This window comes from Dendrobates tinctorius, unplaced genomic scaffold (assembly GCF_039654945.1).
Source record: "Dendrobates tinctorius isolate UK_male_01 unplaced genomic scaffold, ASM3965494v1 ptg000105l, whole genome shotgun sequence".
In the NCBI taxonomy this organism is placed as follows: Eukaryota; Metazoa; Chordata; class Amphibia; order Anura; family Dendrobatidae; genus Dendrobates; species Dendrobates tinctorius.
The window spans coordinates 9,800,744-9,826,393 of NW_027361773.1; the positions used below are offsets into that span (position 1 = coordinate 9,800,744).

Sequence of the window (25,650 nt, forward strand, 5' to 3'; positions counted from 1 at the left end):
CGGAAGGGTTTGGCAGAAACCATAAAAGATGTTTTGGTGGGATTTCCTGTTCCCTCTGGTCTAGACGATTCTATGTCATTGGCCATTCAAATTGATCGGCGTTTACGTGAACGTAAAACTACACAAGAGGTGTTGCCGCTAGAGTTGAGCGACTTTAGTCGGATCGGGTTTCATGAAACAAAATTTGTTTCAGATGAAACTGGTCCGACTAGGGCAAAAAAAGTCGACGTTTCGTCCGAAACCCGACCCCAATGCAAGTCAGTGGGAAAAAAAGTTGGCATTGAGCAGATGACATTCATCCACTCAATGCTGACTTTTATTCCCCATTGACTTGCATTGGGGTCGGGTTTCGGACGAACTCCGACTTTTTTGCCTTGTCGGACCAGTTTCATCTGAAACAAATTTTGTTTCATGAAACCTGATCCAACCAAAGTCACTCAACTCTAGTTGCCGCCTTTTGAACGAACATCTGAACCCATGCAATGTGATAGGGTATTGTCTAGGGCGCAACTTCAGGAGTTTAGAAGGTGTAATAAGCTGTGTTTTATCAGTGGAGATTCCTCTCATACTATTTCTGTCTGCCCTAAACGAGAAAAGCGTTTTGCTCACACACTTGCGGTGGGCAGTGTACAGCCTAAGTTTCTTTTGGCGATTACCCTGATCTGCTCCTTGTCTACATTTTCCGCTAAGGCTTTTGTAGATTCAGGAGCAGCTTTGAATCTGATGGATTTGGACTTTGCTAAACGTTGTGGTTTTCCTATGATACCCCTGCGGACTCCTATCCCTTTGAGGGGTATTGATGCTACTCTTTTGACGAAGAATTAACCTCAGTTTTGGACCCAGGTGATAATGCGGGTCGCTCCGGACCACCAAGAAAATTGTAAATTTTTGGTGTTGCACAATTTGCATGATACTACTGTTCCAGGTTTTCCTTGGTTGCAAACTCATAATCCTGTTTTGGAATGCAAATCTGTGTCTGTGATGAGTTGGGGTTGTCAATGTGTTCTTAGTGACACTCCTGTTTTCTCCACCTCTCCCCAGTCTCATGATATTCCTGACTATTTGGCTGATTTTTCTGATGTATTTAGTGAGAGTAAGGCCGTCGTCACACTAGAGAGGAATACGGACGAGTGAGAGGCGTTAAAAAAACGCATTGCACACGGACCAATAATTCTCTATGGGGTAGCTCCCATCAGACGTATTTTTCTTGTGTATATTTTACGGTCCATGCCAATTGCAGCATGCTGTGATTGTCAGCGTACTACGGCCGTAGTACGCCAATGCAAGTCTATGGGTGCGCTAAAAATACGCATTACACACGGACCACACGTGTGACTTGCGAGAAATACGCACCCGGTGCCTTTTAGAAAAGCCGGCAATTCAGTGCGTTATACAGTAAAATCACACTGACAGGTTTAATAAAGAAACAAAAGAATAGATCTAGACACATAGAATACATATATATATATACATGTCATTGAGACACATATATATTTATATATTTATATTTCACCGAGTCCTTCATAGCTGAATAGCCGCTAATTCAATTGCCAGCTTCTGTCAAATCATTCCCCAACCCGACATGAAATGACACATGGTTTACATACAGTAAACCATTTCATTTCATGTCTTTTTTATATGTCCCTGACTAATAATTAGATGAGGGTTTGTGTGCCAAATTTGGGAGGTGTTGGTGTTAATTTAAGGGGTTAATTCGTTGTAATTTGTCAACCAGAGATGTAAAGCAGGTGAGTGAGGCAGATTTTAATAGCCATGAGAGAGACCATTGTTTTTGCCCCCCCCCGGCTCCAAAAATCTGCCCCCAGACACTCCAGAAAAGGCGCATCTATAAGATGTGCCAATTCTGGCACTTGTCCTCTCTATTCCCATTGCCCTGTAGTGGTGGCAAATGGGTTAATATAACAAAGGGTTAATGTCACGATTCGATTGTAGGGTGACATTAAGCCGATTAATAATGGAGAGGTGTCAATAAGACACCAATCCATTATTAACCCTATACTAAGAAAGGGTTAAAAACCACATACAGACATTAATTAAAAAGTCTTTTAATGAAATAAATACACCAAGTTTTTGACAAATTTTTCTTAGTCTGGTAATCCAAAATAAAACCATGACCTGCAACAAAAATAACATAAAAAATCACCAATATCCTTACCTCTCCGTTGTTCAGTCATGTCCCACGCTGCAATCCAACAGAAGGGGTTAAATAGTTTACAATGTGGACCGGTGATAATGCGACCAGCCTCACTGTAATCTACTACAAAATGAATTGATTCAGCTCTGCGCAGCCTCAATGGCTGCCTGTAGATGAACTAATTACTGTGGGAAAGTTTCTGACTTTTTTCCCATGGTCATTATTTCATTCACAGATCAGCCGGGGACTCCCCGCAGCCTCAGTGACGTCAACGGGAGCCCCCAGCTGATATATGAATGAACTAATGACCATGGGAAAAAAGTCAGAAACTTTCCCACGGTAATTAGTTCATCTACAGGCAGCCATTGAGGCTGCGCAGAGCTGAATCAATTCATTTTGTAGTAGATTACAGTGAGGCTGGTTGCATTAGTGGCGAGTCGGTCTTTTTGGTGGCCTGCCTTATCTCGTGATGTCAGGAATTTTGTGCAGTCCTGTGGGACTTGTTCTCGGTCCAAGCCCTGTTCTCGTTCTAGTGGGTTGTTGATGCCCCTGCCGGTGCCCAGGAGGCCATGGACCCATATCTCAATGGATTTTATTTCCGATCTTCCTGTCTCTCAGAGAATGACTGTTATCTGGGTGATTTGTGATAGATTTTCTAAGATGGTCCATCTTGTACCACTCCCAAAGTTGCCATCTTCTTCTGAGTTGGTGCCCTTGTTTTTACAACAGGTGGTTCGGTTGCATGGGATTCCTGAGAACATTGTGTCGGACAGAGGAGTCCAGTGTGTTTCCAGATTTTGGAGAGATTTTTGTTCCAAACTGGGAATTCAGTTATCTTTCTCCTCTGCATTTCATCCTCAGACCAATGGACAGACTGAGAGAACAAACCAGACTTTGGAGTCCTATTTGAGATGTTTCTTATCTGCTGATCAGGATGACTGGGTCTCATTTTTGCCCTTGGCCGAATTCGCACTAAACAATAGAGCTAGTTCTGCCACTTTGATGTCACCCTTTTTCTGTAACTTTGGGATTCATCCTCGATTTTCTTCAGGGCAAGTGGAATCTTCGGCCTGCCCAAGTGTGGAATCTGTGGTAGAGAGAATGCAGCAGATTTGGGACCAAGTGGTGGATAAGTTGTCCCACTCTCAGGAAAAAGCTCAACGGTTTTCCAACCGGCATAGGACCTTTGGTCCTCGGTTTAAAGTGGGTGATATGGTTTGGTTGTCTTCAAAGAATATTCCTATGAAGGTTGCGTCTCCAAAATTCAAGCCAAGATTCATTGGACCTTATAAGATTTTGGAGATCCTTAATCCTGTTTCTTTCCGATTGGCTCTTCCAGTTACGTTTAAGATCCATAAAGTGTTTCATAAATCTTTGTTGAAGAGTTTTGTGGAGCCAGTAGTTCCTATGGTGGCGCTTCCTGACCCTGTATTGGTTAAAGGCAATTTAGAGTATGAGGTATTGAAAATATTGGATTCTCGTTTGGCTAAACGGAGACTCCAGTACTTGGTCAAATCGAAGGGTTATGGCCAAGAGTATAATCCTTGGGTCTCTGCTTCTGACATTCATGCCGAAAGATTCGTTCGTGCTTTTCACCAGGCCCATCCTGATCGGCCTGGTGGCGTGGATGAGGGTTTGGTGACCCCTCCTCAAGGGGGGGTACTGTTGTGAGTTCGCTTTCTGGCCTCCCTCTGGTTATTACTGAAGGTAGTGGAGCTGGTCGGATCAACAGAGGGGCTGTGAGTTCTCTTTCTGGGCTCCCTCTGGTGGTTACTGGAGGTAATGGAGCTGATCTGATTGACAGAGGCTTGCCACCTGATAATGATGATGACGATTGGAGATCTGGGGTTTCAGATTGGGATTTAAGACAGCCGACTCCCTCTATCCCTGCTGGTGTTTTGCTTCCTTTTCCTCCTGAGGTCTGATTTCTCCAGCTCTGTCCCTGCATGTTCAGCTAAGTGGTTTATTTGTTATTCTGTTTGCATTTGATCTGGTTTTGTTTATCTCTTCTTGGTGTGGGTCAGCCAGCTCCGGCTGGGGATGTGCTGAATCACCGCCCTTATGTTACTGCTTGTGCCAGTTTGTTTTATCCCCTGTTGGATTGGTCTCTTTTTACTCTGCTTTCAGAATATACCAGTGTGCTGATATAGTGGGGAGCGAAGTCGTGTGACTGATGTTTTTGCATCAGACGTGTTGGACTTTTTGCAGGGTTTTTGCGTGATTGCAGAGTATCTTTCCTTTCCTGTCCTGTCTAGTCAATGTGGGCCCCATCATTTGCTCAGTCTATTTTCCTGCCTGTGTTTTTGTTTTCATCTTGTCTCACCGACAATATATGTTTGGGGGCTATCTATTCCTTTGGGGTCTGCTCTGGGGCAGTTTAGATTTCCCCTTTCTTGCTTTAGGCTTAGTTAGCTCTCCAGCTGTGCCGAGGCGTCTAGGATCATAATAGGTATGCTCCATGGCTACTGCTAGTTGTGTGGATTGGATCAGGGGTCTGAAATCCGCTTAGGTACCAACCTCTCTGGTTTTCTGTGGCTTAGCCTGGACCTGCTCTCCTCCTCGGTGACCAATTCATAACACAGTACTGTATATCTGCTGTTTGGATTACGGTCAAATCCATACCGAAACAGCGTCTCTGTGTGACTCCGGAAATAAATATACGGAGATTTAAAATTTCCCCTACACCGTATTCAGCTGTCCGCTTCTGATACAGTACCGTATATCTACTGTTTGGATTACGGTCAAATCCATACTGAGACAGTGTCTGTGTGTGACTCCGGAAAGAAATATACAGAGATTTAAAATTTCCCCTACACCGTATTCAGCTGTCCACTTCTGATACAGTACCGTGTATCTGCTGTTTGGATTACGGTCAAATCCATACTGAGACAGCGTCTGTGTGTGACAAAGGAAATAAATATACTTAGATTTAAAATTTCCCCTACACCGTATTCAGCTGTCCGCTTCTGATACAGTGCCGTATATCTGCTGTTTGGATTATGGTCAAATACATACTGGGAGAGCATCTGGGTGTGACTAAGGGAATATATAAAAGGAGATTTAAATTTTCCCCTACACTTTATACAGCTGTACGTTTATGATACAGTACCGTATATGTGCTGTTTGGATTACGGTCAAATACATACTGGGAGAGCGTCTGGGTGTGACTGAGGGAATATATAAAAGGAGATTTAAATTTTCCCCTACACTTTATACAGCTGTATGTTTCTGATACAGTACCGCATATCTGCTGTTTGGATTACGGTCAAATACATACTGGGATAGCGTCTGGGTGTGACTAAGGGAATATATAAAAGGAGATTTAAACTTTCCCCTACACTTTATACAGCTGTACGCTTCTGATACAGTACTGTATATCTGCTGTTTGGATTACAGTCAAATACATACTGGGGGAGCGTCTGGGTGTGACTGAGGGAATATATAAAAGGAGATTTAAATTTTCCCCTACACTTTATACAGCTGTACGTTTCTGATGCAGCACCGTATATATCTGCTGTTTGGATTACTGTCAAATACATACTGGGAGAGCGTCTGGGTGTGACTAAGGGAATATATAAAAGGAGATTTAAATTTTCCCATACACTGTATGCAGCTGTACATTTCTGATACAGTACCGTATATCTGCTGTTTGGATTATGGTCAAATACATACTGGGAGAGCGTCTGGGTGTGACTAAGGGAATATATAAGAGGAGATTTAAATTTTCCCCTACACTTTATACAGCTGTACGTTTCTGATACAGTACCGTATATCTGCTGTTTGGATTATGGTCAAATACATACTGGGTGAGCGTCTGGGTGTGACTACGGAAATAAATACCGAGATTTAAATTTTCCCCTACACTGTATACAGCTGTACACTCCTCATACAGCAGTACCATATATCTGCTCATATTTTTGGTACATTTTCCCAAACATGAGGAAGTTTGGTGGAAGAGGCCACAGAGGTGGGCAGGGGGGCAGCTGGTACTGATGGTGGTGGTTGTACATCTGCTGGTTATGCCAAAAGCACAACAGCAGCTAAGGCAGGAGGTGTGGATCCTGCATCATTGTCTGGCTCAAGAAGGCCTGGAAGGTTCCCTTTTCTGGGAGTAGGTAAACTGCTTTTAAAGCCGGAGCATCAGGAACAGGTTTTGGCTTACATTGCAGAAACAGCCTCCAGCTCTATCACCTCCTCTTCTGAAGTGTCCAAAAATGCAAGCACCGAGTCATCAGTGCAGGCTTCTGGTTAGGAACAACACCTTTCCTTGTGTCCTTCACCCCCACCAAAAGTGAAGGATGCGGCAGGCCACACTTCTGATTACTCCATGGAGCTCTTTTCACATACCATGCCTGGATTACCAAGTCAAATCCTGAATTTCCCAGTCCAAGATGAATTTGACATGGAGTGCACTGATGCACAGCCACTGCTAGATGATTCTGCTGGTACATTGACCCAGAGCACTACATTGCCCTTGCAGTCTACTGAGCCAGAATCTGACCCTGATGAAACTCAGGTGCCCCTTCCCACATACTATACCACCTTACACGGTGACACAGAGGAAGGTGCAGCTGAAATTGAATAGGCGGTAATGGATGACCCAGTTGTTGACCCGGATTAACATCCATTGGGGGAAGAGGGTGCCGCTGGCAATAGCTCAGAAGAGGAGAAGGATCCGCAGCAGGCATCGACATCACAGCAGCGGTTATCTGGCAGGCCTGTAGCTGTCCAAAAACATGGTAAAAAAACAAAAAGAGTTGCAGCACAGCTTGCCCAGACTGTCAAATTAGCACAGCGTGCAAGCCCTGAAAATTTATACCATAGTTGGAAGCGTGCAGTGTGGCACTTTTTTGACGAAAATCATATTGATGAGGCAAAGATTAACTGTAAGAGGTGCGGAAGGACCTTTAGCCGAGGGAAAAATCTCCAAAATTTGAATACCAGTTGCATGCTTAGACATTTAATCACCATGCACTTGCAAGCGTGGACAGACTACAAAACCTCAGGTAGCACATGTGCACCTGCTACACTGCAGGTAGCCAACAGTGCTCCATCGCTTCCCTCACTGTAAGCCGACCGGTAAGCACACCACCAGCAAGAAATATTGAGGTGTTGTCGCAAGGCCAAAGCAGTCAGGGAATCACAATGTTTTTGCAACGAAAGACTGAATCTAGGCCATCACCACCAGCACCACCACCACCATCACCATCACCAACCCCCTCTCAGTCCGTCAGGTCCACCACAAGTTCCCCCATATGCAGCTATCAAATCCAGCTCACCTTAGCAGACACTCTGAGTAGGACAAGAAAGTACTCATCCTCTCATCCACGTACACTGGCTTTGAACGCCTACATTGCCAAACTGATCTCATTAGAGGTTATGCCCTTCCATTTGGTTGAAAGTGCAGCATTCCGAGAGCTCATGGCCTACGCTGTCCCACGCTATGACCTACCAGTCGGCACTTCTTTTCTAGCAAAGCCATCCTTGCCCTCCACCTGCATGTGAAAGACCACATTGTCCATGCACTCAAGCAATCCGTGAGTGGAAAGGTGCACCTCACAACAGATGTATGGGCCAGTAGGCATGGCCAGGGCCGTTACGTGTCCATCACTGCGAACTGGGTAATTGTGGTGGATGCAGGCTCCACAGGGGACAGCGGCGGTGGAACATTGCTGCCTAGCCCACGGTGTGGGAAACAATTGGATGTTCGACCCTCCTCCTCCTCCAGAAGTGAAAGGTCGTCGACAGAGCACAGTCGCACAAGCACTCCATCCGCAGCTGCAAGTGTTGCACATGAGGTATCCTACTATCGAACAGCTAGTGGTAAGCGTCAGCAGGCTGTTTTAAAGATGATGTCTTTGGGCGACAACAGACACACCACGGAGGTACTGGCCGATTACTTGCAGTGAGAAACTGAGTCATGGCTGGGCAGTCTACATCTTGAGCCAGGCAAGGCATTCAGTGATAACGGACGTAATTTTGTGTCGGCCATAGCCCTTGCAAAACTCAGACACATACCTTGCCTGGCTCACACTTTGAACCTGGTGGTGCAGTGCTTCCTAAATAATTATCTGGAGTTAACAGCCCTGCTCCATAAGGTGCGAAGACTGTGCTCGCACATCCGTCGCTCGCCCATAGACTCCAGTCGTATGCAGAGGCTGCAACGATCACTCAACCTCCCCAAGCACTGCCTAATTATAGACGTTGCAACAAGGTGGAACTCCACCATGCACATGGTTGAGAGGCTGTGCGAACAGAGGCAGGCTGTAATGCATTTGTGGGAGGATACCTGGGCAGGCAGTTTGAGGGCAGACATGGAGTTGTCGGGTGTGCAGTGGTCAAAGCTGAAAGACCTCTGTAAAGTCCTTCAGTGTTTTGAGGAATGCACACGGCTGGTAAGTGCAGACGACGCCATCATAAGCATGAGCATCCCACTTATGCGTCTGCTCATGCAAACTTTGACGCACATTAAGAATCAGGCGTCTGCAGCGGAGGAGGAAGAGGAGGAGGAGGGAAGCCTTGATGACAGCCATTGTCTGCTGAGGGAACTGTCCTGGATGAGGTGTAGGAAGAAGAGGAAGATGAGGAGGATGAGGGGGATGATTATTTTGGAGAGGAGGATGCTTCTCGGGGGGCAAGAGAAAATGTTGGCTTGCCAAGGTCAGGTACAGGGTTTGTGCGTGACTGGAGGGATGTGGATTTGGCAGAAAGTGCTCCTCCACCCACCACTTTCAGTGCATCATTGACACCTGGAACATTGGCCTACATGTGTGATTATCTCTTGCGGATCCTAAAAAGGGACCCCCGCATTGTCAGAATTATGAAGTATGTTGACTACTGGTTGGCCAGCATCCTCGATCAATGATATAAAGGCAAATAACAGAATATCATGCCACAGGAGAACCTAGAGCTAATATTGGCGAACAAAGAAGCAACTCTGGTAAACCGTTTGTTAGAAGCATTCCCAGCACACAGCAGTGGTGCAGGTTCTACCACGAGCCGTACTGGGCCAAATGGAAGAAGTGTTCGTGGTGCACACAGCTGAACTGGCGTTGGAGACAGGGGTTCCATGACCATGTTGTGGACTAATTTCTCAAGGACCACTCACACGACTGATAATACTGAATCGAATGCACCAGACAGGAGACAGCAGTTGTCAACTATGGTTCAAAATTACCTCTCCTCCCCTATCGATGTTCTCCCTCACAGTTCATTCCCCTTTGACTACTGGGCCTGCAAACTAGATAGCTGGCCTGAATTGGCACAATATGCCTTACAGGAGCTCGCTTGCCCTGCTGGTAGTGTGCTATCAGAAAGAGTCTTCAGTATTGCTGGAGCAATCCTGACAGAAAGAAGGACCCGGCTGTCGACCCAAAATGTGGATGATCTCACCTTCATTTAAATGAACCATGCATGGGTTTCAAATGATTTTGTCCCACCTTCCCCTGATGACACATAGGTTGCCAGCAAAATGGCTCGCTTTGTCCTCCTCTTCCTCCGACTTCTCCAATTCCGCCATTTGCAGCTGCTGAACGTCCAGCCTACACCTCAACATATGCCAGTTTTTCCACCTCCCTAACTGGGCTTCCCCACCCAGGGCCGGCATCAGCACCTGGCACACCCGGGCAAGTGCCAGAGCCTTGAGCAGGTGGGGGGACCTCTCATGTGCGACGGCACTGGCACAGGGCCCCTCACAGTAGACCGGTGTCTCTGACGTTGGGGGGCCACTCGCCATTACAGACACCATCGTACTATGAGGAGCCCTGTGCCAGAGCAGTCACCCATGAGTGGGCCCCTGCTTGCTCAGGGCACCAGCACTTGCAATACTTACCTCTCCCTGCTCCACCGCTGTGACGTCTTCCGCGTTTCCTGACAGTGACATTCAGGTCAGATAGCATGATGACATCACATCTGTACACCCTCTGCCTGAACAGTCCAAGTGCACAGAGCTGTAAGATGGCAATGCTGAGGAGTCTAGAGTAAAGCAGTGCCCAGCGAGGATAGGTATTTAATTTTTTTTTAATGTTTGGAGCAATATATGGGGAGCATTATACACTGGTGAATTATATATGGTGCCCATCATACACTTGAGCATAATAGATAGGGCCCATTATACACTGGAGCATCGTATGGGGCCCATTACATATGGAGCATTATATGGGCCCATCATACACTGGAGCATTATAAATGGGGCCCATCATACACTGGAGCATCATCCATGGTGCCCATCATACACTGGAGCATCATATACGGGGCCCATTATACACTTGAGCATTATAAATGGGGTCCATTATATATGGAGCATTATACACTGTTTGCATAATTATTATTAGGCAAGTTGTATTTGAGAGGATTCTTTTTATTATTGAACAACAACTATGTTTTCAATCAACCGAAAAGACTCATAAATTTCAAAGCTTCCTATTTTTGGAAGTTGGAGTGGGGTTTTTTTTTTAGATTTGGCTACTTTAGGAGGATATCTGTTTATGCAGGTAACTATTACTGTGCATAATTATTAGGCAACTTAATAAAAACCAAATATATACCCATCTCACTTGTTTGTTTTCACCAGGTAAACCAATATACAGTAACAACACAAAATTTAAAAATAAACATTTCTGACATTCAAAACCAAAAAAAAAAAAGGGACCAACATAGCCAGCTTTCTTTATGATGACACTCAAAAGCCTTCCATCCATAGATTCTGTCAGTTGCTTGATCTGTTTACGATCAACATTGTGTGCAGCAGCCACCACAGCCTCCCTGACACTGTTCCGAGAGGTGCAATGCTTTCACTCCCTGTAGATCATACATTTTAGGAGGGACCACAGGTTCTCTATGGGGTTCAGATCAGGTGAACAAGGGGGCCATGTCATTATTTTTTCCTCTTTTAGACCTTTAATGGCCAGCCACACTGTGGAGTATTTGGATGCATGTGATGGAGCATTGTCCTGCAGGAAAATCATGTTTTAATTGAACGATACCGACTTCTTCCTGTAACACTGCTTGAAGAAGGTGTCTTCCCGAAACTGCCAGTAGGTCTGGGAGTTGAGCTTCACTCCATCTTCAACCCGAAAAGGTCCCACAAGTTCATCTTTGATGATACCAGCCCATACCAGTACCCCACCTCCACCTTGCTGGCGTCTGAGTCAGAGTGGAGATCTCTGGCCTTTACTGATCCAGCCTCGGGCCCATCCATCTTGCCCATCAAGAGTAACACCTTGTGCTTTTTGATACTCCAGTAACGTTGCAGCTCTGAAATATGGCAAAGCTGGCGTCAAATGGCATCTTGGCAGCTTTACGCTTGATTTTCCTCAATTCATGGGCAGTTATTTTGAACCTTTTTTTTGTATCAACACCCTTCTTGCGATCCTGTTAGCTATTTGCCATGAAACGCTTGATTGTTCAGTGATCACGCTTCAAAAGTTTGGCAATTTCAAGACTGCTGCAACCCTCTGCAAGACATCGCACAATTTTTAAATTTTCAGAGTCCGTATAATCTCTCTTCTGACCCATTTTGCCAAAGGAAAGGAAGTTACCTAATAATTAAGCACACCTTATATAGGGTGTTTATGTCATTAGACCACACCCCTCCTCATTACAGAGATGGAAATCACCTGATTTACATAATTGGCAGTTTGCTTTCAAGCCTATACAGCTTGGAGTAGGACAACATGTATAAAAAGGATGATGTGATCAAAATACTCATTTTCCTTATAATTGTGCACACAGTGTATAGGCCCATCACACACTGGAGCATCATATGGGGCCCATCATATACTAGAGCATCATATGGGGCCCATCATATACTAGAGCATCATATGGGGCCCATCATACAATGGAGCATCATCCATGGGGCCCATCATATACTAGAGCATCATATGGGGTTCATTATTTATGGAGCATCATATAGGGTATGGAGCATTATATGGAGCACATTCTATATGGATCAATATATGGGGCCCATCATATACTGTATGGAGCTTTATATGCGACTCATTATACTGTATGGAGCAATATGTGGGGCTCATTCTACTCTATGGGGACTGTCCTATACTGTATGGCACATTATATCGGGACCATCATATACTGTAGCATTATGTGGAGCTCATCATATACTGTATGGAACATTATATGGGACCAATTATTCTGTATGGGGAAATATATGGGGCTCATTATTCTGTATGGTGCACTATGTGGTGGCCATAATACTGTATGGAGGAATATACTGTCTGGTTTTTGAGCTATTGTAGAATTTAAAATAGATATCAGTCATGTCATGTAAGCAGTGAAGTATTTGTCATTGCACTATACCAATATTTCTCTGTCGTATCGGAGCATCATGAATTGTGGTATGTGTTAAAGGGGCCCACTGACACTCTTTCGCCCGGGGCACACGAAAACCTGGAGCCAGCCCTACCCCTCTCACAACTTTAGCCAAATAACCCCCAGTTTTCAATGCGTAACTATTATAAGGAAGTAAATTAAGGTTGACAAGCTTCAGTTATAAGAATTGATGTTTTTGGCATTGAAATGGGCACTGTAGGTGTGTTTACTGTCCTCCACTCCCTGACGACTTTGCTTCCCCATTGACTTGCATTGGGTTTCGTGTTTCACTCGGACCTCCGACTTTTCCCAATAGTCGGACGATTTCATTCGACTCGACTTTTGAGAAAGTCGGGTTTCATGAAACCCGACTCGACCCTAAAAAAGGTAAAGTCGCTCATCCCCGATTATTACTTTTGTCAGATTCAAGCTATTTCTGTCACCATTGTGGATTTTTCTGTCATTAAACAGGGGGTACCCACAATTTTGACCACATAGGTATAACTGAACATGAGGTTCTTAGTTTAACATTCTCATCAGACTGTATGAAGGCCACTACCACGTCATGGCGAACCTCTCAGTGAGTCCTAACTTATGCTACCTTAAAGGAGCCGCATTGTGCGATTGTAACAAGGGTAACTGGGGGGAATAGTTGTGGCGAGTTATTTAAAGGTGCAGAACATAGTCAGAGTCCACTGAGCTAACAGTCAGCGAGCACCCCCCCGGGCCCTTGCACATAGATAGACAGGACCAACACAGCTTTTCCTACAGGTTACCTTTTCTTCCTCTGCTCACAGCAGTCCAGGCAAATAAGGGTGTGGAAGGCAGCTGTACTCCAACAGGGAAAATGAACTTTTATTAAACAAATGATGAAGGATGAACAAAAAGACAATTTCAACACTGACTTCCTGCTCTCTCCCTGACACCTGCTGTGGCCGTACCCACAATATCCACAGTGGCCGAGATTCGCAGCCGTCCAATCGCTCGCATCTGGGCGCCTGAGGCCCCTTAAGTGAAGGCCCTTCCCAAGTCCTGAGGGCCTGTGTTGTAGGCCTTTAGTCTGTAAAAATCCTTGGTCCGGGGCAGCAGTTCTCTCCCATCCGGGAGTCTTGCAATGCCCCTTCAGTAGCACGTGTGCCCTGGCCAAAAGTATGGGCTTTCTGGCTTGCAGACTGAGACTTCCTGTCTGCTCTGGAGGCTGATGACCCAGCCCCCTAAGTTACTTAACTCTTTCCCTACTTCTAACAGTTACATACAGTACAATAGTAAACATTAGGACCAGGCAAACACAGCACAATACATTAGGAATATATAACATATTTATATAAGGTGCACAGGGGGTCACATGAAAGGAGAGGAGGGCACAACTGAGGGGACCTGCCACCCCCTTACACGGTAACAACCGCGGAAGCGATAATGCACCAGCAGGATGGGCAGCCTGGTGCCTCACAGCACCCATGCTGCAAGACTGAGTCCCAGTGACTCCTGACCGTACCGCCCCACAAGCACAAAATCACAGCAACAATGGCTGCCACACAGCAGCAAAAACAAATGAAAGAGCATTGAAACTCACCTTCCTCAAGCTTTCAAATGAGAGCAAAATAGGCTAGACCCCCTTTGCAGTCTCCTGCAAATTAAAATCACCTGTGCCAAATGGCAGAAGTGCAAAAAGTGGAAAAAAGGACAGATCACGCAATACGCCGAAAAAAAGAGAATGGACAGCACCTCTATTGAATACTCCAATTCTGGCACTTACCCTTGCTCTTCCCGCTTGCCCTTATGCGTTACCAAGCAGAGTAATATTTTGAGGTTGATGTTGACTGTGTAAGGTCAGCTGGTATCAAGCCCAGCAGTTAGTAATGGAGAGGCATCTATAAGACACCCCCTTTACTAACCAAGTACGTAAAAAGTAATAAAGACACACACAGAAAAAAGTCCTTTAATTAGACACCATATAGTATGACAAAATAAAATGAAAGAGATGACTCACTAGATACGAATGGATCTAAAGTTCACATGCTGTTAAGTGTGGGGGTCACACATGAATGTTCAGAGTTCTGTGGTCACAAGTAAATACAATTGCTGTATGAATTGCTGTGAAATTGTTGTGTTAGTGCAGATAAAAAACAAAACAGCTGCCCAAGTCTCTATCCAACACTGATATTGCGCGCCTCTTCATAAATCTAGGGCATCTAGCGAGTGGTGTACGCCTTCTTGCCACTTTTTTTTAAGTAAAAACTTTGATGAATCGGGGCCTATGAGTTGAACCAAGTCTCCAAATTAATCCATGCCGTGGTGTTTGCTTATTTCCTGTAACCCATCTAAGCCTATGTAACTAATGAGAGGGGTAATTATTAGTGATCCAGGTACTATAAGCCAGGCAATCCAAAAAAGCTTCAAACAAACATTGCCATACAGCATCCAAATATTTACAGACTAACCGTAACCGTCATTTAATCTTTAATGTTTCTTTTTTTATATATACATCAATAGTTTACATGAAAATAAGAAATTTTGTGATGTATTTTATCACATAAATCTCATTCTTTCTCCTCATGGACTGATTATTCATTCTCAATATTCTGAATTCAGAGGGACAATCTGTGTTAAGTTGTTACAGACTTTCCCATTACTGAGATAGGACATGGCAGCTGATGCTCATAAAGTTCTTTGGAGAGGGAAGGGGAAGGAGGACAAAGGATATAGAAGCAGACACAAACATTCTCCGTCAAATTTACCTGAAAAGTTAAATTTTAAAGGGGTTATCCGAGATTTTTGTATGTTTTACTCATGGGGCTAAAAACTTTCAGGCAGGAAGTTGCTAACTACCTGACTGTTGTGTCCGATGCCGATCTCTGTTGGGAATCTACGGCTTCCGATGATGTCACTCTGCTCTGTTGACAGGTGTCTCTGCTGATATTAGGCTGATTGATAGGCAGCTCCTTGTTGCCTAATTGTGTGGAGCTAGCTGTCAATTAGCATGACGTCTACATTGATACCTCATCAACAGAGCAGAACTGAAGAGGAAGAGCTGTTCTGATAATGTGAGGTTAAGTGAAGCAGCAGAATCGCTAGCAGGAGACGTCCATGACTGTTCTGAGCCAGTAGAGACCGATGCCGAGTAGAACAAGGCAGGTAGTTAGCAACTAGCTAACATAGGATAACTAGCTCCATAAGAAAATAATACTAAAGTACCAGATACCCCTTTTAATCATATGGCAGACAAATATACTATGTCACCTAATGTTCTGGTAATGTAATACATTTAATACAACACCCAGAAAAGGTTGGTAGGTTGTAGATCTTCACTGTGGGCATACATTAACAATAACATTATATTTGGCAAATTAATGACTTGAATGTTGAATATTTAACATTGACAGTAATGTGGGAATGATGCTCTCCTGTTTCTGTGTAGCACAGAAGTAGAAAAAGCAAGACTCTTTCAAAGCAGTAATGAGCAGTGTATCAGTGAATCATTAATCTGGCACTGAGTAGAGATAAACACTTACTAAAAAGCTGCAGAGTAGGTTTGTTTGTGTATGTGCCTCTATTTTCTACTTTATAGTTCAATCTGCTCAACTTATCTTATGACGCGTTTTTGGATAAATTTGCCACTGCAAGTACAAAAAAGCACAAGGGGTCTGTTGCATAGGTCATATCAACTAGAACAAGACCCATGAACAAGAGAGATGTATTTTGTGCACCCTACTGGTAATGGGTCGACCTCCCAGGGCTGTGGGGTACTCGGTACCGGGCCGGTATCAGCGGGATGTGTCATGGCAGCAGCGACCCGGTCCGCGGCCCTGGGCGTCCAATTAATAGGGGAGATTGAATGGTGGAAATACAATAGATTTAGATGAATAGTTCGTGACGCCACCTGTGGTGTTCGGCAATTGAGATGTTAAGCCGACGCTGCATGCAGATCCTCTGGGTCTAGTGGTGTGGTGCTGCAAAGATGTTGAAGCTCCCCACAGGTGGAGCTGTAGTCCCAGGGCAGTGTAAAGGGGATGATAGCGTGGGTGACGTGGATGGTGCAGAAATGTAGCAATGTTGAGGATGTTGGCGCCGGAATGAATGGAGGACACAAGGGCTTGTAGTTCCAAAGCTTTACTCACAGTCTGTAGTACAAACAGGTGCTTGCCTCCATGCCGTGTCCTCCGGGTCAGGGGCTCAGTCAACCTCCAAGCAAGATGGAATGCTCCCTTCCAACACTCCGCCAACATGTGCCTTTCTGAACGTCTCCTCTATAGCGCCATTGAGTGAAGTACTCCCAGTACTGAGTTACACTGGAGTTCCTCCTGTCAGATGTTCCCAAGAACTATACTTGTACGGCAGACAGCTGTAGCCTGCTTCAGGGACTCCTTACTCCAAAGTCCTGGCTAACTATCAAGATTGCTGTTGTGCCCTCAAGTCTTAGATGGGAGTAGTGCATTTACAGCCCACTACTCCACCGGTGTCTACTGTAGGACCCTTAGTATCCATACAACCTTGGGGACCGGACCCCGGACTTGCGCTTAGAACTTCTAGGCAGGGTTCTCTTCTAACCCACGTCCTATGTTCCCTTTTACTCCTACGTTCTGTACTAGTCTTCTCCTTCTTATGAAAGATCAGGGTTCTCTTCAATGTCTGTCTCTCTTTCCTTTCCCGTGCCAGCAGACCCAGGTCACTGTGATCTGCTGCAGCACTTCCTTCCTCCATCCCTCTCTCTGGGATCTCCTCTCCTCCTAACTGAACTCAACTCTCTACTGAACTAAACTGAACTCCTAATCCTTCCCACTCTTTTATGTATTCTAACTCCACCCGCCTCCCAGCACGTTTCGTGTTCCAAGCAGGGAGCCACCAAAGGTGCTCTGCTACACTCCAAGCAGGGAGCCGCAATGTGGCTTTGCTACACTACTTTGTGTTGATGGGTGCAGGTGTTGGAGTGTGGTCAGGAGCCTCCAACTTACCTGGATGGTGGGGCACCACACCTCAGGAGGAGCTGCAGTACCTCTGTGGCAACTGAACCCTCAGGTGCGCCACAGTAAGTTAGCCTGAAGCCTCATTCAGTTTTTTTGCATACAAGAAAAACATATTTCTATCAGTGTGCTAGATTTAACTTTCACTTATTTGTCGCCCAGGCATCAGTTTTTACGATCAGTGCAGAATCCATTTTTTTCTTGTATCTTTATGAAAGAAAAAAAAATATCTCCAAACTTCTCCCACCCATTAAACAGTTAAAAAAAATAATAAGACCAAACTAAGTTAACCAGAGCAGAGTATCAGGGCAGAGTGTCAGGGAAAAATGACCAGCGTATATGACTAGGCAAAATGATAATGGCAGAGTGTCAGGACAGAGTGACCAGAGCAGAGTGTCAGGCATGAGTGACCAGAGCAGAGTGTCAGGCATGAGTGACCAGAGCAGAGTGTCAGGCATGAGTGTCAGGACAGTGTGACAGTAATATTAAAATAGGGAAAGCAATCCTTGTGTAAATCTGTGGATCTTGTATCAATACCAGATAGTGCATTGCTCATCTGGGGAGGTTGTACATTGCAGGCACAACACTGGAGAGGGCATGAGTCCACTAGAGACAGCTGCAGCTCCAACCGCTGGTTCCTGGGCGTTTATTGCTGGAACTGTAATGAACGTTGGAGAATCAGAAGAAACTTGTAGGATATTCTGGGCGCTGCCAGTGGATGATGGATGCCCAAAGTCAGGTAGATGAACAGGTTATTTTTTATTGTATTACACGTTTTGGAGTTTAACCAACTCCTTCTTCAGATGCATTAAAGAATAACTTTTGATTTTTTTTTCTCATTTTGTTTTTATTTATATATCTACAGGGTGGGCCATTTATGTGGATACACCTGGGTGGGCCATGTATATGGATACACCTAAATAAAATGGGAATGGTTGGTGATATCAACTTCCTGTTTGTGGCACATAAGTTTCCCCCTTCCCATATACTAATGTGCCACAAACAGGAAGTTGATATCACCAACCATTCCCATTTTATTTAGGTGTATCCATATACATGGCCCACCCAGGTGTATCCATATAAATGGCCCACCCTGTAGATATATAAATAAAAACAAAATGAGGAAAAAAATCCGTTAAAAAAGTAAATGTTAATACAACTACGATAAGGAGATACAATTTGGGGGTGACTAATATTACAAATTTTTAAGATATGTTTTAAATTAACTAATTGCTGTTAAATTAATTTATTGTTGTTATCATGTGTGATGCTAAGTGTAGCATCATTATTGACCCTTTTCAAGGTCAGGGGTGATATCCTGTTTTAATGTATCTGAGAAATAATCAACTCCGAAACGCATAATACAATAAATTAAAAAAATTCTTCATCTACCTGACTTTGGACATCCTTCATTTTCTTGCATCGCCTGGAATATCCAGCAAGTTTTTTCTGATTCTCAAAAGGGCAGAGTGACAGGGAAGAATTACTAGAGCAGAGTACTGGGACAGAGTGTCAGCTCAGAGTGTCAAGGAAGAGTGGCCAGGGAAGAATGACCAGAGCAGAGTGTCAGGGAAGAGTGACCAGAGCAGAGTGTCAGAGCAGGATGTCAGGGCAGAGTGTCAGGGAAGAGTGACCAGAGCAGAGTGTCAGGGCAGAATATCAGGGAAGAGTGACCAGAGCAGAGTGTCAGGGCAGATTGTCATAGAATCATAGAATCATAGAATCGCAGAGTTGGAAGGGACCTCCTGGGCCATCTGGTCCAACCCCCTGCTCAAAGCAGGATTCGCTAAAGCATCCCAGTCAGATGTCTGTCCAGCCTCTGTTTGAAGACATCCATTGAAGGAGAACTCACCACTTCTCGTGGCAGCTTGTTCCACTCATTGATCACTCTAACTGTCAAAAAGTTTTTTCTAATATCTAATCTGTGTCTCCTCCCATTCAGTTTCATCCCATTGCTTCTAGTCTTTCCTTGTGCAAATGAGAATAAAGTTGATCCTTCTACAATGTGACAGCCCTTTAGATATTTGTAGACAGCTATTAAGTCTCCTCTCAGTCTTCTCTTTTGCAAACTAAACATTCCCAAATCCTGCAACCTTTCCTCATAAGACAGGGTTTGCAGACCGGTCACCATTCTGGTCGCTCTTTTCTGAACTTGATCCAGTTTGTTGATGTCTTTTTTAAAATGTGGTGCCCAAAACTGGACACAATATTCCAGATGAGGTCTGACCAAAGAGGAGTAGAGGGAAATAATGACTTCACGTGATCTAGACTGTATGCTTCTGTTAATACATCCTAGAATTGCATTTGCCTTTTTTGCTGCTGCATCACACTGTTGACTCATATTCAGTCTGTGATCTATTAGTATACCCAAGTCTTTTTCACATGTGCTGTTGCTTAGCCCTATTCCTCCCATTCTGTATATGCTTTTTTCATTTTTATTGCCCAGATGTAGTACTTTGCATTTTTCCCAGTTAAAAACCATTCTGTTAGTTGCTGCCCACTTCTCCAGTTTATTTATATCTTTTTGAATCCTCTCTCTCTCTTCTCTAGTATTAGCTACCCCTCCTAGCTTTGTGTCATCAGCAAATTTAATCAATTTGTCAGGGGAGAGTGTCAGAGCAGGATGTCAGGACAGAGTGTCAGGGAAGAATTACTAGAGCAGAGTGCTGGGACAGAGTGTCAGCTCAGAGTGTCAAGGAAGAGTGGCCAGGGAAGAATGACCAGAGCAGAGTGTCAGGGCAGAGTGTCAGGGAAGAGTGACCAGAGCAGAGTGTCAGAGCAGAGTGTCAGGGAAGAGTGTCCAGAGCAGAGTGTCAGAGCAGGGTGTCAGGGCAGAATATCAGGGAATAGTGACCAGAGCAGAGTGTCAGGGCAGATTGTCAGGGGAGAGTGCCAGAGCAGGATGTCAGGGCAGAGTGTCAGGGAAGAGCGACCAGAGCAGAGTGTCAGGGCAGATTGTCAGGGGAGAGTGACCAGAGCAGAGTGTCAGAGCAGAGTGTCAGGAAAGAGTGACCAGAGCAGTGTCAGGGAAGAGTGACGAGAGCAGAGTGTCAGAGCAGGGTGTCAGGGCAGAATATCAGGAAAGAGTGACCAGAGCAGAGTGTCAGGGAAGAGTGACCAGAGCAGAGTGTCAGGGAAGAGTGACGAGAGCAGAGTGTCAGAGCAGGGTGTCAGGGCAGAATATCAGGGGAGAGTGACAGGAGCAGAGTGTCAGGGAAGAGTGACCAGAGCAGAATGTCAGAGCAGAGTGACCAGAGCAGAGTGTCAGGGCAGAGTGTCAGGGAAGAGTGACCAGAGCAAATGACAGGGCAAATGACCAGAACAGCACGCGCAAGATATTGTGTCAGGGCTAAATGTAAGAGCCGAGTGTCAAAGATGAGTGTCAGGGAATAGTGATCAGAGCAGAGTGTCAGGGCAGAGTGACAGAGCAGAAGTGCAGGGCAGATTGACAGGGAAGAATTGCAGGGCAGAGTGACAGGACAGTGTTATAGACCTGCACATCTCTGAACAACCCCCTCCCACACCATGAGGTCCAGGCATAGGTCAGGGATCACACCCTGCCAGACTTACAGAAACCAAATCCCTGTCCTGTCTGCAGAACACAGGGAGGGGAGATTATTTCATGAATATGAGGGAAGGAGCAGGACATCTACACCAGGGCTTCAGTCCTTGTGTGAAACACTCCCTTCTCCCACCGAGAGAAATTATGTTGGGAGTCTTGATCCTCTTTCCCTCCCCTTCACACAACAGGAGCACAGCAAGCAGTGTTAGTGCAGAATTGCTGGAGCAGCAGTGGATAACTGCAGGCGCATCTTCCTCCTCCTTAGCGCTACCTTCAGTCTTCCCTATGCACAATATATTTGTCTACTGATTGGCAGAACCACAGACCCTGTGGACTGCTGTTCTACCAATCAGTGCTGAGCATACTTTTTTTCACTGCCTCACTTTGCAGCACATTCTGTCTGCCCTCCCCACAGCAAGAAAAACAAATCTCTCTCCCCTCTCATAAATCAGCAGAATGACTTACAAGTCTGGAGGGAGCGTTTGTCTCAGTAACCACCTAGCACCACATCGCATCAGCTCCGATTATACGTGTTTAGGTAACCCTAACTGTTTAAAAGAAAAATTGGGTGGAGACCAAAAAATAAATTAAAACGCTCATGAAAGGGCTGAATTGTGGAAACCATACACTGCATTGCCACTACTAATATGTCAAATTAATGTAAGAAAGGTATTTGTTTTTATACTTTGATTTTATCTTTAATTTTATTTCATGTTTTCCTTCTACAGATCCAAAAAGCCATTATGATCCAGACTCAGAAAGCCAATTTGCCTTACATCAGCGTCGTGGAGCCATTAAACAGGCCAAAGTTCATAACATCAAGTGTCATGAGTTTATAGCTACTTTCTTCCCACAGCCAACATTTTGCTCCGTTTGTCATGAATTTGTTTGGTAAATTCAATGATTAGTGCTTTATACCTGAAAGCATTAAATGTACATTTAGTTATAATTTGGTTTGTGTGTATATGTGTATCCAACTTTCATGTTGTATTCTAGTTTGCATGCATAGGGCCCAATCCATGAATAAGGTGTGCCTAATTCAGTAATAGGCACACACCACTTAATAAAATAGGCATACCTTACACATGGCGTGCGCCTCCACCATAAATGCTACGAGAATTTTTCTAGTGAAATTTACGCCTGTAAAGTGGAGTACATTTTCATGAACTTGACGGGTGGGATTGGCCATACTGTCCCACCATAGCCACTCTCCTTTTCACAAAGCCTAAAAATACCAAAAATCACCTTACTTTTGCATAAATTCGAGATGTAGAAAAATGTTGTGGCATTTCAAGGTGTTTGAAGCCAGTATAAGAACCTTGATGAATCAAGCCCGCTAAATGTAGCATATGTTCTGTTGTTTTTTTCCTACTTTTATCCTGCCTTAGCAATGTCTTAACACCTGTATTGGTCTAGTTTTGCTGAGACCCCATCAATCCTGAGAACAGTGTTCTGGAACCTGGAAATCAGGCTCTGCAGAGTCCTATATTGAGGTGTACATGCTCATCTATGGGACTATCAAAAATATCCCATTGTTGTGGCTATCATTCTTCGGCAGTGCCATAAACAATGCATGGAGCAAAGGTCGAGCATCTGCACCCCCACTCCATTCACTATAGGGCCTTGTAAAGCAAGCTTCGTGGATTCCAGAGCTTCGTTCGTGGGATTGCTTGGGGTCCCAGCAGTTATTGGATGGGCCAGTGCTCCTCCTTGAGCTATAATTGAGGCCAGCAGTATTGCTATGCCATTGGCACATCAATGCTGTTATATGGTGGCACTTTGACTCTGTAGCATTAGTAGTGCATTAAAAGTGCAATGGGCCTGGAGAAAGGTAGCCAGAATTTGGAGCTACAAATGCTTCCGCTATCCTCTCTGGCCTTAGTGTGTGTTTTGGCAAAAAGCAGTAACAATAATAGAAAAAAAAAAGTTTTATCTTGAGAACAGAGTACATTTTTAAAAACTAAATTGCCTAGTTGCAAGCACTATCCAAGTATACCCATAAACATATATATATATAAATATATATATATAAGAAGACGGGAATAACCTTTTAAGAGGCACTACACATTTTATGAGCAACCCCAACCCAGGTCGGAGGCTATGGCATGTCCCATATGAGCCTAGTGGGATTCAGCCGGGCATAAAGGAGAGCAGGTCTGAATTCCTTGGATAATGGCTAATGCATGGCTCTTACTTTGTTTGACACAATTTTTATTTATACACTTGATAGAGTATGAAGCCTTTTTTCTTGTTATTTTAAGGGCATTTAAATGTAGTTGGCTTCTGCCTTACACAAAAGTTATGTTCTATGTAATCAATATTGTGTTTCATAGGCTATTATATCATACTAATGGCCAGAGGGGTTGGCTGAATCAAGGCTTAGATGATGAATCTTTGAAAGATCGAATGGAATTACATTAATATATATCATTAATTGCATTTTATTTAACTTAAACTGTAAAAACGATTATTTATATTAGTTCTCTATGCTGTCGTTTTTTTAGGGGCCTCAACAAACAAGGATACCAATGCAGACGTAAGTATTTTAGATCTTATTTTAATGCTTGCAAACTTGTTAATAACTGCCCACAATATTTATTTTTTCCATGTTTCATATTTTGCATTTAGAATGCAATGCAGCTATTCACAAGAAATGTATTGACAAAGTCATAGCAAAGTGCACAGGATCTGCGATCAACAGCAACGATACAGTGGTATGTTTGATATCGATATTTCATTCTGTGTAATTCCTCTGTATGATACTTTATACAGAAAAATATGCAGGTAAGAACTATAGTGGAATATGTTAGGCAGTGGGACAAACATAGAATTGAGGGATTCCACAGAAAAGATTAAAATGCCTCCTCATTATAGTTGTAGGTTTTTCCCTATATGACCCACTTACAAGGTCGGCCAAACCTGCCAATATCGACTGCTTTGAATGACAGGATTTGATATGTGTTTATTTTGCCTTTTATGCCCTTTCAATAACTTTTCTCCCTCACTTGTATTCAGATATGCCGCCTAGGGAAATATAGATTTCAAGTCGGTTTCTCCAGTAAAGAAATGATAAATGATGTTACTGGTAGATGCTAACTCATTTCTATACCTTTCTGCTTGCACTACACTCCTGATTCACACATGACCACTTCAGAAAACCTTCAAGTCTCCTCCATTTCAAATGTGTTTGAAGTCTACTGTAGTCCCTATACCCTTGAGACATACTTTGTACCTTCCATCTCCACTTCATAGGTTTAGGCTCATGTAACAAAAATTATCATATACAGAATAACAAATGTAAGCAAGGCACGCTTAGTAGCACTCCTTCTCATGATGAGGACTTCTTTGTGTCTTTTGAATCTTTTGTTGTTAGAGGTTTGTAAAGTGATATGACTTTGATGCCACATTTTTTCTGACAATGTCACCATTAACAGTCAGTAATAAGTAGGTAGAAAATGTGTGACTCACTTTAGTAAGAAATCAACAAAGGTGCACCCCGTGTCATGTTGGGTTATTTTCGAATGAACATGCTCTCTTTTCATGTCCTGGCTTAAAAGTGGTTTCACACATAGCAGTGCATTCTTGTGGCTTCTTCATTCAGTTTGTACTTTTTACAGTTCTGTTTTGTTTTTGATACAGGAAAGATGTATATCTTTGTACCGTGTTAGCCAGTGGATAGAAAAATATTCAGGATTGAGAGTCCTCATTAGTTGATACCTTTTAATGGCTAACTGAAAAGATGGTAGCTTGCAATGTATTACCATCTTTTCAGTTAGCCATTAAAAGGTATCAACTACTGAGGACTCTCAATCCTGAATGTTTTGTTTTTGTTGTTTTACAAAATCAGAATGCTCTAGTTATATGCTGTCTTAATCATTATTCCATAGGTTTGTATATCAGAAAAATGCATGAGTGCTTATATAGAAAAGCTATAAAAACTTCTAAAAGGAAGCAAGAAATTGACGGCGTAAAAAAAAATGTAAAAATTTTGGAACAAAATCTAAAGGAGAAAGTATTATGTGACTACCAAATACCAAAGACATGCTGGTAGGATTCCCAGGCAGTGAATGTGTTAGCATCAGAATTCCTACTAGCCTATGGAAGGAGACTGGTTAAAGGGAATCTGTCACCCCACTTTTGGCCTACAAGCTGTGGCCACCGCCACCAGGGGCTTATCTACAGCATTATGTAATGCTGTAGATAAGCCCCCAATGTAACCTGAAATATAAGAAAAACAAGTTAGATTATACTCACCGGGGGGGCGGGGGCGCTGGGTGTCGCGGTCCGGTCCAGCGCCTCCCATCTTCTAACGATGACGTCCTCCTCCTTACTTCTGCCACGTCTCCTGCGCAGGCGTACTTTATCTGCCCTGCTGAGGGCAGAGTAAAGTACTGCAGTACGCAGGCGCCGGGAAAGGTCAGAGAGGTCCGGCGCCTGCACACTGCAGTACTTTATTCTGCCCTCAACAGGGCAGATAAAGTACGCCTGCACAGGAGATGCGGCAGAAGTAAGAAAGAGGACGTCATCGCTAGAAGATGGGAGGCGCCGGACCGGACCGCGACACCCATCGGACCTGACCAGACCCCCTGGTGAGTATAATCTAACTCATTTTTCTTCTCTTTCAGGTTACATCGGGGGCTTATCTA

General features: G+C 44.1%; 1 protein-coding gene across 1 annotated transcript in view; it reads left to right on the top strand.

The window, feature by feature from the left end:
- Positions 1 to 25,650, top strand: part of PRKCQ (protein kinase C theta) — a 233,028-nt gene that overhangs the window by 116,524 nt on the left and 90,854 nt on the right. The window contains exons 5-7 of the mRNA XM_073589040.1: positions 21,733 to 21,895; positions 23,509 to 23,540; positions 23,633 to 23,718. Of these exons, the coding sequence (XP_073445141.1) occupies positions 21,733 to 21,895; positions 23,509 to 23,540; positions 23,633 to 23,718 (281 nt within the window). The remainder of the gene's footprint in view (positions 1 to 21,732; positions 21,896 to 23,508; positions 23,541 to 23,632; positions 23,719 to 25,650) is intronic.